The 14960-nt window shown below is 39.1% G+C and overlaps 1 protein-coding gene across 1 annotated transcript in view; it reads right to left on the reverse strand.

The window, feature by feature from the left end:
- Positions 1 to 14725, reverse strand: part of SPRED1 (sprouty related EVH1 domain containing 1) — a 58019-nt gene extending 43294 nt beyond the window's left edge. The window contains exon 1 of the mRNA XM_059849802.1: positions 14265 to 14725. Within this exon, the coding sequence (XP_059705785.1) occupies positions 14265 to 14293 (29 nt within the window). The 5' untranslated portion in view covers positions 14294 to 14725. The remainder of the gene's footprint in view (positions 1 to 14264) is intronic.
- Positions 14726 to 14960: the final 235 nt, after the last annotated feature.

The following is a 14960-nucleotide window of genomic DNA, read 5'->3' on the forward strand; positions in this document are numbered from 1 at the left end:
GAAGAATGGTATATATCATCTACTGCAAGCCCCAGCTGGAACAACAGACCAGTCTTGGCAGAAGGTCCAGCTCTAATTAGGGGAAAGGAATTGCTGTATTTTGTAGACAGAGGTAGCCCTTACAGCAGCTCTACTTTTGCCCTTCCACGCTCCTGCCCTTATTTTCATTTCATACTTTCATCTCTCTAATGGTTGATCTAACAGATAAAACACCCTTGAAAAAAGATTTTACAGTTGAGGAAGTCTTGCGTGCAACAAAACCAGACCTGGTATAATTAAACTCTAGCTCAACAACACAAAGAATGTAATTTAAAACACTCAGCAGCTCTCTCAAACCCATATGAATCCACATTTGCAGTCAGTATCACCTTGGCCCAAAAAACCAGTTCGAATTTCCTTGAATTCAATTGATTTCCATTAAGCATATTTTGTTTTATGCACAAAAATGACAGACATACAGTTAAGTGGAATACACAGGCAAATTTTGAAGTACCTAACTTTGAATCAATAAATCCTTTGTGCCTCAATTGCATCTAGTGTAAAGCAGCATCTTAAAAAAAAAATGCAAACAACCAACAACCACACCAAAAACCCAACAAAACAAACAAACAAGAAATCCATCCAGTTTCCAAGTATTAATGAATGAACCTTGACTGAACAGAGACTGAATGAAAGCAACACAGGCAATCTCCCCCCTGCTTCATGAGGTCCTTGTTCAAGGACAAAACCCAAGAGCACCAGCACCTCCCAATCCCCTTCTCTATCTGCTAAAACACCACCTCAACATCCGAAAGAAGGCAGTTGACACTGACATGACCATAAATTCAATGCATTTCCTAACAAAACTGAATTGCTAAGTTCTTCCCTAGTTCTTCATGCTTCCCATTTTCCCCCATCACCTTATTCACATAGTTCTTGTGAGACAAATGGTTTCAAGAAAAGAAATATCCATGCAGTACATAGATACTGAAATACTTCATTTAGATAAGACTAATTTCAAGTTCTACCATCAAGCATGAACAGCTAGTTACACCAAAAAATGAAAACTACATAAGCTGGTATAGCAATTTCAGTCTGCTTGAACTTCCAAATGCCTGAAAACACAACACTTCAATAAAGAACAGATAAACCACCCAAACCTAACTTTCTGCTAAGGTCAAATGAAGCCCTACCAAACAACCACATGGTAAAGTTTCCCACCAAAGAATCCAGAAAGAAATAATGTATTCCAGCTCAAACCTCCTGATGAGAAAACAGATGCATTTGGAATTTAACCAAGTTTCATAGCAAATGGAAAAATCAGAGAAAGGATGTCAACAAAAAATTTTGCCAGATCCTTTATGGAAACTCTTATGTTTTTATGTAAAGCATGATAATCTTCAGGTAACAGCAGCATTAAGAAGTTAAAATAACAAAATACAGTACTAAATCATTATTCATTTGTGATGCTCTTGGAATACTGTCCAGATATGAATGGCATCTCTGAACATCTTCAATGTCTATTGAGTTTCTCAGACATTTTCAAAGGGACTTTTCCAATCTCCCAGAAAGGAGAAACTGTAGCTGACCCCTCTGTAGTCTTTCAACAGTTCTGAATCATCATCTGCCTTGTCACAACTTCCCCAAACCATTTCAAACCACAGAGCTGTTTTACCATTAAAAAGCAAACAAGTGAGCATTTAAGTTCAGTAGATTTTAAATAAATCTACTCCCACTCTCTCTCATTAACTGATTTCAACTGTAAATTTGCTTTAGTTGCTTTAAGAGGGGACTATTAACTACATAGAAACAAAGTTATTTTGTGTGTCAAAATGACAGCACCAGTACTCTTATATTTAGTGAAACTGAATTTGTCAGTGTTGATTAAACACAGTGCATTAATGGAATTCTCTGTTTTTCTAATTTAAATGGCTGGTGTACTTAAACAACTGTAGTTTATTCTGAAATACTTCACAAGCTAACAAAAAGGGTCTGAAAAAAGCCCAAACCAAACCCTCAAACATATCCTGAAGAGTTAAGCATTTCAAATAATGTAGGCTATCAGAAACCTTTACAACAAACCCATCGACAGCACATATCAGATATATCATTACAAATCTTCATATTGCTTAGGAGAGGAGGCATTTACATACATCTCTTAACCCACAGAATTATGAAAATCTGCTTGTGAGTACCCTTTTCTGTGTATTTTTACAAAGGAGCAACAACTTTGAGACCCTTCAGAGCCAGCCACAGATAAATAATTTTGTGTAATCTCAAGGAATATGATTAATACTGAATTTGACTTCACTCCTGTTTATCTTGGAACCTCACTTGGTAGCAGCCAGGACTGAGAAACTGCAGTGCAAGTCTAGTATTGGAATGAACAAAGCACACACACAGCATTTTCCTTTGTGAAGAAAATGGTACATAATGGAGCTGGAGAGATAATGAACCTAAGTTTATCATTAGGAAAAAATCAAATCTTCAAAAATAGACAGAAGGAATACATAAACCTCCCTACTTGCAGTGCCAGATGCTACAGCAATTTCTGATCATACTGTCATGAAAGTGAAAAGAATACAAATAGTAGCTGGCTATTTAAACTGTGAGAACAATTGGTCTGAGCTTCTTGTGATCTACTGGAATACTGCATGAAGAAAAGGTTAGATCAAAAGATTTTCCTGCTTTCTGTCCATCATTGTAATCGACCAAGGACAAATCCCAAAGACAAACAGGAATACATCCTGACAAAATCATTTGCTGAGTTATAGTAAGAACCCACTGCAGAGGAAAGTAAGATCACTCCTTTGGAGAGCACCATTTCCCAGTGTAAATTAAGCTAATGGAAATAATATCCTACTGAAAACATGATACAACCTTTTTTTTTTTTTGGTTAATGATAAAAGATTGAATGACATCTTTCATTTCACCTATTAAGACTGAATTCAACAGGAATCAAAAGTACTATTTTATTCTTTAGACAAAATAGAAGAAGCCAAGTAATAACAACACTGAAAAAAATCCTCTCACCAAATACACCCCAGATCACTGACATTTATGCTGTAACTGACAGTTATGTTTTCGCCACTGTAAAATACATAGATATAAGTGAAGAAACAACAAAAACATAAAGTAAATAATTTCTACTGTAGGATACTACAGTTTATGCACCTGACTGTAATTGCCTTTAAAACAAACTGTGAAGCAATCTCAGAAAAGATGACCAAAATCACTCTTGCCCTTGAGAAGTGTCACTTGATCCTTCCTCCTTCGCCACGTGAAATACAATTCCAACTTCTGTACTGAAATGATATTTTATTGCAGTACATGGCAGAGATTTGGATAATAATGCTTTATTTGGCATGCTAAGTTGATCCAAACTCATACTGAAAGGAGCATGAGGATCTTAAAACTAACTAAAAGCTCTTCATCCATTGAGCTGCAGTTGAGGGGCTCAAGCAGCATTGATTTGCCAAATGGTAGAAAAGCCAATCCTATAACTGCCAAGAGCCACTCAGGCCTAAAAAACCAGCTGAAATAAGACTGGGTAAACTTATTTCTTGTTACTCCTCAAGTCTAATCCATACATTTTGGTTTTGTTCTGAAAAGGAGCTATACATCTACCTGCAGTTCTACTTCAGAAAGATTTGTTGGCAAATATCAAAAAAGTTGAATTTTCTGTAGCAGAAAAGTGACTCAACATTGATTTTCAACGTTTTTGTAATGTCTTCTTTCACTGATGAAAAGAAGATGAACTTATAGCCTGTGGGAAGCATTCTCTCCTTCTACAGGAAAAGAAACACATGTTTTTATTTGGGTTATGTTTTCATTGTTCCAGAGTGGTAAAAGACAAGCTTCTTGCTAGCATTGCTCAAGGGTAAAACCTTGGTATCAAGACCTGTAAGGATGCTCAATGGGCCTGTGAAATGTCTCCAAGAGACATTAACCAGTGGCTTACTTTCCAGAGAAGTTTTTCAGGATAACCTGCATGAGAACACTAATAGAGAAATATTCAGAAAAGATGTCTCCTAAACTACTAAAACCAAGCCAAAATCTTTAAGGATGGTGAGAAATCCACACACTTTAAAACCAACATATTCAAAACATGGAAAAGATACATCACTTTCAGCAGTAACAAAACAATCAAATGAAAAACAAACAAAAACCACAAAGAAACAAAATAAACAAAATAATTATTGCAAAAAACCTATAGTTTTTAAAATGTACAGCAGAGAAGGAAAGAAGAGAGAACCTGAAAAAGCTCCACTAATTAGCCAACTAAGGTTATTGGTTTTTCCCTAGTTAACCACAACTTACTCCAGAAGAAGGAAAATAAAAGGCCTCCACAGGAAATTACACTATTCTAAAGTACAGCACTCTAAATTCACATGTTCTGGAATACGTTCCCTGAATAGACCTGCTCTTCATCCAGAATTCAACTAACAGATGAAGAAGAGCTCATGTTTCCTACCTTACTTCAGGGGAATTAATGTGGACAGGTTCTCCTTGCGCAGGATTTGCTGGCAGCCATAACTGAGAAATGAAAGCTTGTGAATTCATGCACTGTCAGGCCAGGTATTTTGAAGAAAAGCAAAATGAGGTTTGTGTCAGTGACAAACACACGTTTGCCCAAGCATCTCCTTTACACTATGTAGAACACCCTAAGTACATGATAGTAGATACTTAAAAGTGTGTGATAAGGCAAGACTACTTCACCTTCTGAAACCATTAGCAAAAAGTCATCTTCGCCCCTCAGACAACCTGAAAACAGGGAAGCAGGTAATCCCATAACAAGATTGCCTCAGTCTGCCTGCAGCCAAGAGGCTGGGGCGCAGGTATGGTCACAGACTCAGTTTTCCATGTCCCAGGCAGATGCTTAACTGATTTCTGCAAATCCTCCATTACCTAACCCGGGTTGTTAACATGCACGATTCTTCTGCATCACCATAGTAACAGAGCACGTACATTTTAAGGTGCATATGGGGGCTTTTCTAGAGGATGTGTCAAGTTGAATACACCTAAGACAATATAAGATATTTTAAGCTAGCCCCCTTCAGTACAGAAACAGAAAGCGTGAAAGTACTGTGCTAGAGATTATCACAAGACTGCTCAAGCAGTGGTTACACATCCATTAAAAACTTTTATGGAGGCTGAAAGAAGTAAAAGATGAAGCAAGATTCTGTCAAGACACTTATAAGTCTCAATGTATTAAAACAACTGTGTAATTAGTAATGGCCTGATTTACACACACTAACTTCTTTGGGAACAACAAAACACAACATTGTAAAAGATTTTACGAACACAGTTTACCTACAAGCTTCCCCACCCACCCCATGCCGCCAGAAAGAGGAAAAAAGATCCAGATAGAAAACATACTTACTCTTTTTTTTTAACTCATTAAGAAATGACAAGCAACTGGCGTTTTCATGTCAATGAGAGCGACAAGTACTTTGCACTTACAGGCCCGAACTATGACACCATTCCTATAGGATACATGAGGGACACCACAGAAAACCCAGGCTTAATGGCACCCCTTGCATTAGGTGGCTCCACAGCAAATAAGCCCATACATTGTTAACAGTCTCACTGGCACTCTGTGACTTGCCACACTGTGATGCATGCATCTAGTGCACATGACTTCTCATAACAGATGCCATTACTGCCTTAAAAGAACAAAGCAAAATCAAGTTCAACATAGCAAATGTATTACTCCTCAAATAAACTTCTCAAAAAACTAGAGAGAAGCTCTGAACTGGTGGGGAAAAAGCCCCCAACACTAAAACCCTAACTTTCAGGTAATGATTAAGAAAATCACATTAGCAGAAAGAATGTAAGAAACCACATGCAACAAGTCTGGATGCAATTACAGCGACATTACCAACATTTGAAATGCCCACATAGTTGAAATCTGTAGATTAAAGACTAAAATCAGACTAGACTCAAGAAAACAAATCAAACAAAAAAACTCTAACAAATCTGTCAGAATATTGCTTTATTTTTCAATATTAGTATTTATAGAATTTTAATGCTTACTAAGATGCAGTCTTCAATTACATAGAACCACCTGTGCATGACCAGAAGACACAATTCTCCTCTCTGGCGCAGGAGAAATAAATGAGGCAAGGGGTTGGAAAAAAAAAAAAAATAATTGGCCATTTCCTAATATTGAAGGTCTGAGAGCAGAACCTAGGCAATCTGATTATAACTGTCTATCCGTCTTATTACCAAAATCATCAAAATTCATGCATCCTGGCCACACGGACTTTATTTGCACAAAAAAAAAAATCTCAGTTCTCAAACCCAAAAATTCTCAAACATTTAATTTTACAATTTTGCATTCCCTTTGCACACTCATTATGTACAACTGGTACCAGCAATCAATTTCTGCTTAAAAATCTTTTGAAATTAGAGACAGCAATGCCAAAATATTTTTGCATCATCAGTAGCACAGTCATACATCAGTAACCCAGATCAGTATCATTTGAATCACAAGTGGAACTTGTAATGAGATAGTTAACTACCCCCTGAAGAGGGCACAAACAAACCTATCTATCTAAAGTCTATCCCACTATGAAACTTCCAAATTATTGTTGGCCCTAAAGCAAGCAAAGACCAGTGATTATCAACAATAACTAGTGCTTACAGACATATAGCTTTGTTACATAAGGTCAGCCCCATAAATAGATCAAAAAACCTATCAGGTTTCCCACTTTAAATGGACAAATCCCATCTCTAAATCCTGAATTAGCTTCTTTACACCCTTTAAAAATGTATTCCTGTTAAATGTTCAACATATTTCAGCCTCAATCACAGGCCTCATATTAAGACATGCTGTACTGGGATCCAGAATAAGCACACCATGCACAGAAAAGAATACCCAGGGCTCAGAATACTTTATCACATCTAAAGAGGTTAAAAAGTTTCTATGAAGCTACATAAAAATTCCTAAATCAGAGCAGGCGCAGTACTCCCACCTTTCACCACCCCTACTTAATCCTTTCAAAAAAGGCTAAGGAGAGAGAAATCTCTTCTGCCCTCAAGGTTTATACCACTTCACCAAAACAGTTCTGCAGGAATAAAAAATGCCTGGCAGGAATCCTCACTGACAGCTACATCTTATCAGTCCTATGGTTATTCAGGGAAGACAGTCAGTCTCAGGAACAATTTTTAATAATCTTGGCACTAGATTTCACAAATTGTTTCATTAATTAAATTTTTGATGCTTCTTGTGGGTATGTACATTTGTTGACAACATTCTACTTTACCTAAAACTGAAATAAATCACTTTCATTTTTGCTTTGACAAACTTCAGTATCTCAACTAACCAGCTGGAATCAAAGAAAAAGGGTGATTGTTAACAGTTCAGATCATCTTGGGGAAGGCCTATCCATTTATTGCTGTTTTTCTGGAGTTTTTTAAAAACAACTCATAAAAACCCAACTCTTCCGTAGACTTTAATGACCTGCTCTTGCAAACCACTCCAGTCAAAAACTGGCTCACAAAACCATTCAAGCCAAGCATTTGGGCCACAGAATTCCTTCTGGCATTCTGAATAGGTGAGTGTTAAACTTGCTTTAAAAGAATTAGACTTCCTTACATAATTAAAACATTGTGAACAACAGTAGTCAAGACCAGGAATTAATACTTCTGGGGGAGGGGAGAGAGGGAAGAAGAAACAGATGCTATATCATCTAATTTTTAAGATGGTTTAGATGTTTCAATTATACACATTTCGTGAATTCTTGCATCATGTACACATGAAAAATATTTCCTTCTGAATGGAAGTCTGGTATCACACAGCAGTGCAGAATGGAACACAGTAACCGATGAAGTTTCTATGGCATGTTTTCCCTGTTTGAATTATTTAATGTCATATGACATTGAGTTCTTACAGAGAAAAATGCTTGTGAATGATTTCCTTTCACAGATAGATTAATTTACTGTCATTATACTGGGACAAAATTAATAATAGTAATAGTAATAATAATAGCATCACCATCATCATCTGTTTTCCCCACCTTAATTGGAGCATTGGGAGTTAGGGCCTGTGTGTAGTAAGTGAATTGTTATTTAATCAGAACCACGTTTATAAACAAATTCTAGCACTCAGAGCACTTAAATGCAAATTTTTGGTCCCTTTGCATATCTAAAGACTTTTAGATTGCTTGGGTTTTCTTCTTTTTCCTATGTAGGAGAAAATTAAAATAAAACTTTTCTATGTAGGAGAAAATTAAAATAAAACAATGAATATAGACAAATACTTATTTTTAAACAAATTGATATCACAGCTACCAGCATGAACATTACTGTAAAGATAAGCTTGAAAAGATTAGAAAACACATGCACTTAAAATGTCTTCTTACTTTATACAAGTGTGAGTGCTGTTCAATACCACTGTAGTCTTATAGATCGATTCTTATTACAACTTTCAGGTAGGAGAGGTGTCGTGCTTATGCTAGTATGACATACCATAAAATATTTTACTATATACAAAATGCTATCACTTTATGAATGAGAAAAACCACAGGGAATAGTGACAACCAACAGATTTTACTAGAGCATAGTCTAAGCATTAATCAAAAAAAAAAAAAAAATCTTCACTTACAGACTACAAAAAACCAAGCACAACAGAGGAATGTATTGCTATTGTCCTAAGTCTAGAAATACATGGCAATACACAAGAGCATTCAGTTCTCTTCCTTTCACCAAAAAAAAAAAGCATTGCTGAAGATAGGGGACACACCTAACAAAGTATTAGAAAGTATTAAAAAAATCTTGCAAATGTGTTTGCATTTCATAGAATTTTAATTTGGAAACTTTGTAGCACATTAGTTGCTCATAATTAAACAGATAGAAAACAATGGAAAATGCTTTCAGAAAGAGGTATGGATATTTTCAAGGGAGAAGGGAGTAACAAACTTTATATGTTTAGGGAATGTTAAATTTTTGTTTGCAATCAATTCCAGCCATTAAATAACTGGGCAAACTCTGCTATTTTAAATTTATTTGCTGAAGTGTTGTTGCAAAGTAGAACAGAAAGGAAAAAGAGAGGGACATTTCCTTCTTAAAGCAGCCACAAAGAAACTGGGATCCTGAAAAATATGGCAACTTCCAGACATCTTTCAAATTCTTTTGAGTAATGTGGGACATATGCTAACTTAGGAAGAAGAGTAGAAGGGAGAAAGAAAACATTTAGCATTTGAAACAGCATTTAAGACAACATACACTCTATGTCATATCATAGTCACTCTTTTGGAATCAGCTGAGTAAAAACCAAAAAAGACAAAATTGTTTCCTTTGTCTCCTTTTTAAACTCGTGTTAATACTCTGAAGAGTATTTTTTACTTCTAGTATTCATCATAATCCCATTAAGTCATGACCTATACACACAATTTCTCCAGATATACACAAGAATGGGTAAATAACAAACAAAATTGCCAGCATTAACTCCCAAATGCACCAGGATTGCCCTCAGCTTTAATCCTGTGACTTCTGATTCTGTCAGGATATATTCTTTTCAAGAAACATCTTTTCTTATAAAAATCACACTGATGTCCTCACAGTCACTTTAACACATCAAGAGCATTACATTTTAAATGAACAAAAGAGAAACACTCGGCATCCTTGAATTCAAATATTATTGCTGGCTCTAGTTACACTGAAACATCCAAAAGCATTTTTCTGCAATATCACAGTAATTAAGGACTGTTGCTAGGGTGAGCCTTTTTTTGAAAGAAAAAAGTAAAAATACCCATCCCCCCCTCCAACTGACTCTCAGATTATGTAACATGCAAATTCAGTTTCACCTTCAAAATAGTGTCATACAATATAAAGCCAAACAGACAGCAAGAATCATTTCATAAGACTGGAAAAGCCTCCCAAGGACTCTATAAGCAACCTTCCCTCAAATGAAAGTATATCAGAATTGCAATGATTTAATATAATCAATTGGGTTAGAAAATCCTTTCCTTAAAAAAAAAAAAAAACTTCTATTTACAAATTCCTTTCATTAAGGGATAAAGAATTTCAGAGTCTATATATGCCCTAAACTGCAGAAAGAAAATTTAGCCTGCCGAAAAGTGTTAAAATCCTCCCAGAACTAATAAACCCAAACTAATAGGCATTACTTTCTGTGATACAATTTCAAATTCATCTTTCAGTATCTGGGCTTGTAAGACAAATTTAGTACAAGTCTGAAGTACAAATTAAGTACAAACAGTATTTTCATATATATTAAAGGAAGACATGAATAAATACCTCATTTAAAAATTTAGTTCACCTTTACTTTTTCAAATCTGCACTTGAGGATGTTTACAGTATCATAACCTGAGGTTGTTAAGCACACAGCATTGGAATATATTGTGTTTAATTTACGATCTCTTTAATTAGATTATCTAGGAAAATGAGTATATTTATGTGGTAAAACAATCAGCATGTGACAGTCTGAATCTGTAAAAAATACAATATGTAAAAGCAACTCTGAATACGATTCAAGAGCAGTAGCATTCCCTGAAATAAAAAGCGGCCACCTGCAATACAGAGGAAAGTAAACAAGCCAGTAAAGCAGTGCTCCTACTTTTTGATTGCAGCAACTACGACTCCATCTTAAGCCTGTCATCATTCACCCCTACTGAATGAAGACTATACAGCACAACAACTATTATGTTTTCCCTAACGGAAATTCAGTCACATTTCTAGACAGCAATTAAAACCTGCTACCAAAGCAGAAATTTGGAATAGTGCTCGCTGACATGGCACCTTCAACATCATTATATTCAGTTGCATGAGTAGCAAATTGACCCATGAGTTCAAAAATTCTACTAATTCCTTCATTTAAAAACTGATTGGTTTTGGAAATATATTGTGTTGATGCTGACCACCCTGACTGCAAAACATCACTGAGGAAGAAAAAGAATAAAAATATCTGGAGGTATAGAAATACTTTCATTTAACTAATACCTAACTGACAAATACAGTAACATTACAAGAACAATGTAAAAATCACCAATGAAGACTCATCTGTAGTAATCAGAATTTTCTAAGGCTGCCTTCCATATGTTCATGATCGAGAAGAAACCTAGTAGTCCTTAATGTAGCTTCTTAATTAATCTTTCCCACCACCACTGAGAATTTATTAGTAACTGAGGTCAAACTCCAGACACCACAAATATTTATATCTGACTCTGTAAAATGAAGTTTTATAAACAAAGAATAATGCTCAATTACCAGAATATTCCCGGTAGCTACAATGACACAAAATGCATTGCAAAGTACCCGTATTCACTTTTATATGCAGAAAGATCTGTTAATGAACTCAAGGCCATTGATGCCATCAATTCTACTGATAAAATTAAACACGGTGAACTTCTAATTTATGAATTTCAATTTGTAGGTCTGTATTATTTTCACTAACAGTTTATCTAGCATTTCAATCATATTTCCCAGCCATTTGAAGTGACACGCATGTGCTACGGGCAAAAGCAACCAGAGAGGAATTATGACTCTGGTCACACCAAAAATGCTGTCAAAAAAAAGCAAAGCAACTGAGAAACATTTTCCTTATTTTATTTCTGATATTTAAATACGTTAAATAAAAAAAAAAAAACAAACCAAAAACGCCCATCTATTTTTTAAGAAAAAGCATCATTTATAGTGCTTTGTAAGGGTATTTATATAAGAACACATTTAGTTCTATAGCACCACTGAATAAACTCAAAGCAAATATGGCATATGAGCTTTCCTTTCTTGTATTAAGTAAAGATTAGTAATATTCCATGTATTCTCTTAGGCTGTTCTAACAACAAGCCTCCTCCACTCCATGTATGTATAATTAAGGATCACCTCAGTGCCATTTGTTAAGATAATGAAAAAGCATACTCATGAGCAATGAACATCACCATTTTAACACTGTCAACCACAAAACAGTTACATCAGAAAAACACACTGTCTGCTCTGGGGATCCTTCATCAGTAAATTTCACCATGGGTTTTTTAAATTTTCAATAAATCTAAAATTAAAGATAATACATTGCCCTCTAAACAATTTATGCTATATAAAAAGCATTCCTAGTATTCTGATATTTCAGAGGTCTCTTTAGCCACGGCTGCTATAAAATTCTCAGAGTAAACAGACAGAAAAAAGAATCCCAATGTTGATTTCTATCAATTTCGTTGTCTTCACTGTCACCTGTATTTTATAATAAGCAACATTTTCAGGTGCCTTGTTAGGTGCGACTGCCTTCCTTCTGCACCATGTTGATCTCTTGCAGATGTAAGGCTGTATTGTCCAATAAAATGTAAATTAATGTAAATGGATTAATACACTGTCTTGAAAATACATTCATAATAATGAATTTGATTTTCAGTATTCTATTTTTGACTCAGTATTCCTGAAGGGGAAAATATTTCAACATTTTCTGAATAAAACTCTTCCTAGTTTAAATGTAAGATGGTACAGCAAGAAGGCACTTCTGAATTCCTGCTCCTTTATAGAAAAAGGATAAACATAAACCATAAAAATAAGCCGTTCTCATCCCTCCACATCTCCCTTTACAGTGACTTCCCATGCTCGCAGCCATAAGCCCTCTTTCTGCTACCCTCTCCGATAAACCTGCCGGCCTGGCTGTCTCTCCCTTCCCATGCAGGTCTGATCTGCGAGGCTGCTGAATGCAGACACTGTACTGCACTGTGAATGGACAGCCAGGTATTTTATGAATGGAGCTGATCACGTGCTCCCAGCACCTCCCCGAGCTGATATTTCCCACATAAGTGTGTCAACAAGCAGCGAACGGCACATATTAATACAGCAGGTCCTGGGGACCTTCCGCCGCCGGCCGCGGGCCGCAGGCCGGCCCTCAGTCCGGGAGCGGCCGCTTCGGCTGCTCCGCAGGGCAGGTTCCGCCGCAGGTCAGCGGTGGTGACAGCAATTCTTTTTTCGCAATTTTTTTTTTTTTTTTTTTTTTATGAATGGAGATTGTGGTATGCAAATGAGAGCGATTCACAAAAAAAGGAAACATGGCGGCTGCGGCCCCGGCTCCCGGCCCCGCGGGCGCCGCGGCGGCTCCCCGGCCGGGCTCCCCCCGGCCCGCTCAGCGCCGCGGGCGGCAGCGCAGGAGCCCCGCGTCCCGTCGGGCTCCGCTCCCCGCGGGGCCCGGCCCGCGCCGCTCCCCGGGGACCCGAACGCCGCGTTTGGGGAGCGCACGGGAAGGTGCGCAGGATTTGCTCGGAAGAAGGCAGTGAAATGGGAAATCCATCTTTCCTGCCGGAGGAGCCCCGTCCGCACCCTGCCTGTCAGCTCGGCTGCTCCCTGGCTGCTCACCGCTACCTACAGATACAATGGGCGCCGCGCTCCCTCCCCACCGCCATGGCCGCGGCCGTCACCGCATCATTCATAAAATCAGACCGAGCAAACACCGACATCGCAAATCGTAACGCTACGGCTCGGAGACCGCAGCAATCAACTTTAAACTTCCCGATCACAAGAAAAGTTTCAAAATACTTTATATTTCTGTTTCAATGCCATAAAGAACTCGGATGTTTTCTGACAAACATTTACAGCCTCCGACCCAAATGTATTTCTAAGACTGATTACATGCAGGGGAATACAGCCGCACACACACACACACACACACACACACAATCTCCTCTGGATTTCCTCCAAACCAGTCACAGCAAAAATATTAAGAGATCCTTGAACTATCCCTTTCCTCTCTGGGGGGTGGGGAGGGGGAAGGGAAGGGGGAAAAAGTCCCGAGTGCTCATTAAAAAAAAAAAAAAAAGAAAAAAAAGAAAAAAAGAAAAAGAAAGGGAAAAAAGGGCTTTAGGGTAGGTTTAAGCTGTATTTACACTGACTGACTCATCCAATTAAAATTCAGGAGCAGTTTCCTGCAGGATGAAGCTCCCACACACTAGTTTCCATGTGAAATATCTACAAGTAACAGGATTTTATCAGAGGTAGTACGTGCCGACACCTCTCTGGGCATTTCAGACCCATCCTCCCCCTCCAAGACACCATCGTTACCTGCACCGTTTTCTACCGGGCTTTAACTAAACCAAGCTTTTCTGGCCGGCGGCTCGCAGCCCTCCCAAACCAAGCTCCTTCACAAAGAGGGAGCTTCGGGGCTTCCATGTACGCGAGCAGAAATGCGCAGTCCGCGCAGGGGGAGGACAGCACACGTACGTGCGCGGGCCAAGGCCCCGCGGGGCGCGGAGCCGAAGGGACGCGTCGAGCCCCATCCCCATTCCGATCCCGGAGCGGAGGGGAGGGGGAGCACCGCCACTTACTCGTTAGAAGCCGCCGTCTCTTCGCTCATTTTCTCCTCACCACGATCCGACAGGCACACGGAGCAGCACCGACGCAGCCAGGGCGCAGCCAGAACTCACCAGAAACTTCACCATTGTTACCCCCGGGTCTGCCGCCCCCGGCCAGGGTACGGGCCGTGCGGTGAGTAAGGGAGAGGGGCGGGGGGGAGGAGTAGGACAGCGGTCTTTATCCTGGAAACCCGAAATCCTGACGTCCGGGGGTGCAGCGTATTTCCCCTGTCCTTGGAGACGATGATGATGGTGGTGATGGTGAAGCAAACAGAAGCAAAACCCACGGATCTTCTAATATTGAGCTGCTCCCAGTTAGAGGGGGATAGAGTTGTGGAGACAAGGGAGGGCTCCCCGCCGCAAAAAGCTGCACCGCACCGTCCTCCCGCTGCAGCTCATCTCTCGCTGCAGCCGCCTTCGCTGCTGCCCTCCTCCTCCTCCTCCTTCTCCTCCTCCTCCTGCTGCTGCTCGGCCGCCTCCCTCCCTGCCCGCCCGCCTCCCGCGCACAGCCGGGGCAGGCGGCGGCAGAAATTCCTCCAGACACCGGAGCCGCCACAGGCCGGGACAGGCGGGGAGGGAAGGAGAAAAGGGGGGCAGAAAGGCTCGTCGAGGATCTCCCACCCCCTCCAAAGCGACGTCGAGCACTGCGGAGGGAGGACGCGCCGGCCC

This window comes from Haemorhous mexicanus, chromosome 6 (genome assembly GCF_027477595.1).
Source record: "Haemorhous mexicanus isolate bHaeMex1 chromosome 6, bHaeMex1.pri, whole genome shotgun sequence".
NCBI lineage: Eukaryota > Metazoa > Chordata > Aves > Passeriformes > Fringillidae > Haemorhous > Haemorhous mexicanus.